Here is a 4,703-nt window from a genome sequence, read left to right as displayed (position 1 = left end):
TAATTTGCAGTACAAAATAATGTCTTTCTTTCAAACTGTGCACACAAATAATTTTACCTTCATCTTTAATTCAGTTTGCCTGCAGTTCTCTCTACAGCAGAAGGAGGAGTAAATGTAAAACAACATTTGCTCCTTAGGTCAAACATTGGAAAACGGCATCATTAAAAGAAAGGCAGTACTCATTTAAAAAAAATCATATTTTTTATTTTGAATCCTTGCCAACAGATAAAAGCATTTTTATACAGAATGAATGATAAATATACAGACCTTCAGCAATACGTATGCAGTTTGCATTAGCCAAAATAAAAAATGTAAAGGACAAAAATGTTCATGCGAGCGCATCAGGATTAAATGTGTTTATCAATGCCTACAGTGTACAGTAAAGTTTAATCAGAGCTCAATTTACCCCATAACCTTTCCCAGAATTCCTCATGCTTCTCAATGTCCATTGGCCAGTCCAGATAGGTCCTAGTTTTTACCTGCCGGGCCAACCTGTGATGGTAGGATAGCAAGCGAGAAGGGATTTTTTCTAAGAAGACCAGGATAAGAATGTCCCTCTGTTCTACCTGGAGCCGGTAGGTGCCCAGCTGCATCTCCAAAGTACACCAGGTGCTACGGAGGAAGTTACGGCTGACAAGACAAAGAGTTCGGCGGCTTGCATAGATGCTGTCTGTAATGTTTTCCAAAATGTCTTTCCCCAACTGAAAGTCCCGACCGTGTAAACAAAGACGTAAGAACGGAGGGCCACGCTGCTCCAAGTTAGGAAGAAAGTTTTCCATGACCCAGAGCTCATCCTTACTGCTGTAGGAAATAAAAACATCATAGCGGTACTGCCGTTTGGCATCCATACGCAACGCCTCTCTGAACCATCCGTTGGCAATGTAATAGAGCGGCATTATGTATTTCCCTACAAACTGATATGACAACAATACAAACATAAACAAATATAAAAAAGCAGAAGTTGAGGCGAAGAGCACAAATTCAATATCAAATGAACAGTTCTCCTGTGTGTAATGAACAAGGTTCAGATTGTCAACTCCATTATTAGTTAAACACTGAAGTTCATTCATGGTGGGCGCAACCATAGAAACCTGAACCTGCCTGTTATTCACCCATGAGATCAGCCAAGCAGCATCACAATTGCACTGCAATCGTAACCCCATGAGTTTAAGATATTTTAAATTAGTAAGATGTTCAACAAAGGTTTGAAGAATGTTTACATCATTCAATGGATTAAACACCAGAGATGTCAGCGCCTTTAGATCCTTTGTCAGACTTCCATCCAAGAAGAAAATTTTACAGTTCCCCAAGACCAAGGTTCGTAATTCTGTCAAGTTGTGAAACATTATTGCCACATTTGGCTGCTTTGAATAATCAATGTCTACCAGCGTTAGAGTTTTTAAATGAACAAGCTGATTTATTACTGCTAAGTCACCAATGTTGTCTGAAAACTTTGATGTGAATTTCAGATGAACAACTGATTTAACATATTTCCCAATAAACTCCTTTCCACAGATGACATATTCTGCATTTATTTGAAGTGTGACTACAGATGACAAGAGTGGACTGTCACAATCCTCAACTGTCACATATTGACCTTTGATTTGGAGGTCAAGACTCTGATTCAGTGTAATGTTACCAATGATCAAACGCATTGGTCTCGAGCCTGAACTAATAGACACATGACTCAGATTATACGGGACGCTTCCGAATATATCAGATAAATGCAGCTTGACCTGTGACATGTTAGGTGAAAACTTTAAATCTCCCAGAAGAAATGTGCGAAGGTTAATAAGATGTCCAAATGAATTTGATTTAATTTGAATGATAGGGTTTTCTTGAAGATTTAGGACCATCAGTTCATATAGACCACTAAATGTGTTTTGATAAATGTAAGATAACTTGTTCTTAATGAGGTTTAAATCTTTAAGTTTGTCTAATCCACTGAAAGCAAAATCTTCTATGCTGGAAATATTACTTGAAATTAATCCCAAATACTCAAGATTTGTGAAACACATGAACTGGTGAGAAATTATCGTACCTATGTTATTTGAGTTTAGACGCATAAGATACAGCTGTTCGACTAACTGTGGATTGGACAAACAAAGAGATTGAAAATCATTTGATCTGAGCACATGTTCACTTACATCAAATGTTAAGAGATTGCTGAAAAACTGAAAGATCAAATCTATGTTTACAGGTACAGATTTAGGTAATCTGGATATTGTGAGAGTAATGTATACAATCTCCTTACAGTCTTCAGAGATATTTGTAGACATAGCTGGCAAGTTAATAGTCTGGTAATAAACATCTATAGATTTAGTAGAATATAACTTTGCTGCGTAACACAACTCATCAATGTTAAGTACATCCACAGAAAAAAACAAACTATAGATTTTATTTACTCCACTCATGGAAAGATCTCTGAGAAAATCTGATCTGAAACCAAAGTACAGTTCAGTTAAATTTCCTAAACCTTTTAAAGCCCCTTCATCTATGTGCTCTATTGATCCCAACATCAGATGGACATCTTCAATATTGTATACAGTAGATATGTAACTGTTAGAGATGTTGTAAGTGGAGCAGTTAGGTAACCGAAGACTATTTAAATATGCATCATCAAGATAAAACACTTTTAGTGATTTTAAATTTCCCATTCGACACAGAATCTCAGACAGATCTTTTAAACACCCATCGACTATGCTTAATATCTCTAACTGAGGAATTGTATCAAAAACATTTGGTGCCATTAATGACAAATTATACTGTGTAAGAGACAATGTTTTAAGTGAAGGAAGACCACTGAAATCAACAGCTACTTCACAAAAGTTTTCTCTAAAGGTGGTAGACAACTTCAATGACTTTAAATTAAACAATCCAATAAAAGCTTCTGGAGAGATCTTGAAAAAACATCCATCAATTTTAAGGTATTCCAGAGAAGAGAAGCGTGAAAATGAGCCTGGAGCCAAGACACCAACATACTTCATATGAAGACCAACATAAATGCAGAGGTTCTGTAAATTTGATGAAAGTCCGCGGAGATCCTCTTTAATATCAGTGACTAGACTGCAGGATGCAGTGTTTGGTTTTCCAGTACATGATGTGTCAACAGAATATTCTGCCATATCGTAGTATACAATACATTTTCCAGCAGACCAAGAAAATACACAAGAAGTCCTTAGAAACAATAGGAAGAATGTGAACAGATGAATCATCTTAAATTCCTGGATGATTTTCTCCAACTCAAGTTAAATCTTCTGTTGTTATTCTGTTGTCTCGTCTCAGTGTCACTTCTTTGTTTCTGGAGTTGAACGTAAGAATATTTCTATTGACATATAAAAGTAACTTCCTTTATTTGTGACAAGACAGGCACAGATGTTAAGTTTTTTTTTCAGTTGCCTTATTTGTCTTGAAAAAAATGTAACCCTCTGCGGTCCGAGGGGGTTTTGGGGCTTTACGGAAGGTTTGACCTGCCCTGATATTTGTGTAACAAAATTGTCTTCCAGATACAGTATGATTTGCCACAAAGGCCAAAAACATGCACATTTTAACATGTAAACAAAATGTAGAGGTTTGCATAAAATGTGTTGTTCATGCGTCAAACGCAACATCTGTCCTATAGAATGTAAACGGGTCAAATGTATTAAAATGAAACGTGTTTCCATTAAAGTGATCATTTTTAACTTATGTTCTTGTTATGTGAAGACACAAAAGTTTTGTTATGTTAAGACACAATCAGTTGAATTGTCTTAACGTGATATCTTTTAGCATGCTCTTTTGCTGCGTGTTAAAACAACCTCTTGAATCAAGTAAACACGTCTGTAGAAGATTTGCCCTCCTAATACGTGGACTTTTCAAATCATCCCATCATTCAGTATGGACTGCTCCACACTTTCCACTGGTGTTTGCAAATGATAAAGTGCACTTGTTGTAAATAGTTTAATACTGTGTATGTGTGTATGACACGTTATATACAACATCACATATAACTGTGATTAATTTATCATAATAACATCTACATTTACATTTAAAGTTGTCACTAAAGAATGCTCTGTTGCTCCAGTATTGTTGTTTAACCCTATATTGTTTGGGCCATTGATTGATATTGCTATGTGTGTTTTTTATTTCTTATAAACATATTCAGTTAGATTGCGACCAGTGTGCATGTGCTCTGACGTTGTTTACAATCAGGGTGACAGCATGTGCATAGCAGCAGTTTTAGCATTGACAACTCATGCAGAGCAAGCAAGGTCTCTAGAGCGAGGTTTATATACTTTATGCTAAAAGCCCATACCCATTTCTATAGTAGCATAAGTAGTTTACAGTAAACTTGTGTAAAGGGGGATTCACTACAGTGATTCAGTCTGTAGGAACGGCAAAATGACTGAGAAGAAATGGTAAAAGCAAGATGTTATAAAACTGTGTATTTATGGTCAATTATCAACCTTCTGCAACTTATACCAATGACGGAATTAAGTGCAGTTCTGATAGCAAAATATGTGGGAGAGCATTGCTAGAATGTAAATATATCGTATTGCAATACAGTATGTAGCGTTTAAGTATTAACACTAAATCAAAACTAAACAACAGATTTGTAAATTAAAAGTTTTAATACCAGTACTGACTTAAAGTTACAATTAAAATTGTTACACTATAAATGCATGAAATCGTAAATAGTACTTGTACACTTAACTGTTTCCAAT

At 35.8% G+C, this 4,703-nt stretch overlaps 1 protein-coding gene across 1 annotated transcript; it reads right to left on the bottom strand.

Annotated features, from left to right (window-relative positions):
- Window positions 1–222: 222 nt before the first annotated feature.
- Window positions 223–3,547, bottom strand: LOC129413400 (uncharacterized). The gene has a single exon (XM_073867595.1). It carries the CDS (start codon window positions 3,213–3,215, stop codon window positions 387–389), a length of 2,829 nt encoding a protein of 942 aa, XP_073723696.1. The 5' UTR covers window positions 3,216–3,547; the 3' UTR covers window positions 223–386.
- Between the last annotated feature and the right edge of the window lie 1,156 nt (window positions 3,548–4,703).

The sequence above is a fragment of the Misgurnus anguillicaudatus genome, chromosome 5, assembly GCF_027580225.2.
Source record: "Misgurnus anguillicaudatus chromosome 5, ASM2758022v2, whole genome shotgun sequence".
Classification (NCBI taxonomy): domain Eukaryota; kingdom Metazoa; phylum Chordata; class Actinopteri; order Cypriniformes; family Cobitidae; genus Misgurnus; species Misgurnus anguillicaudatus.
The sequence above is the reverse complement of the archived record's forward strand: the minus strand, read 5'-3'. Positions and strand labels throughout refer to the sequence as shown.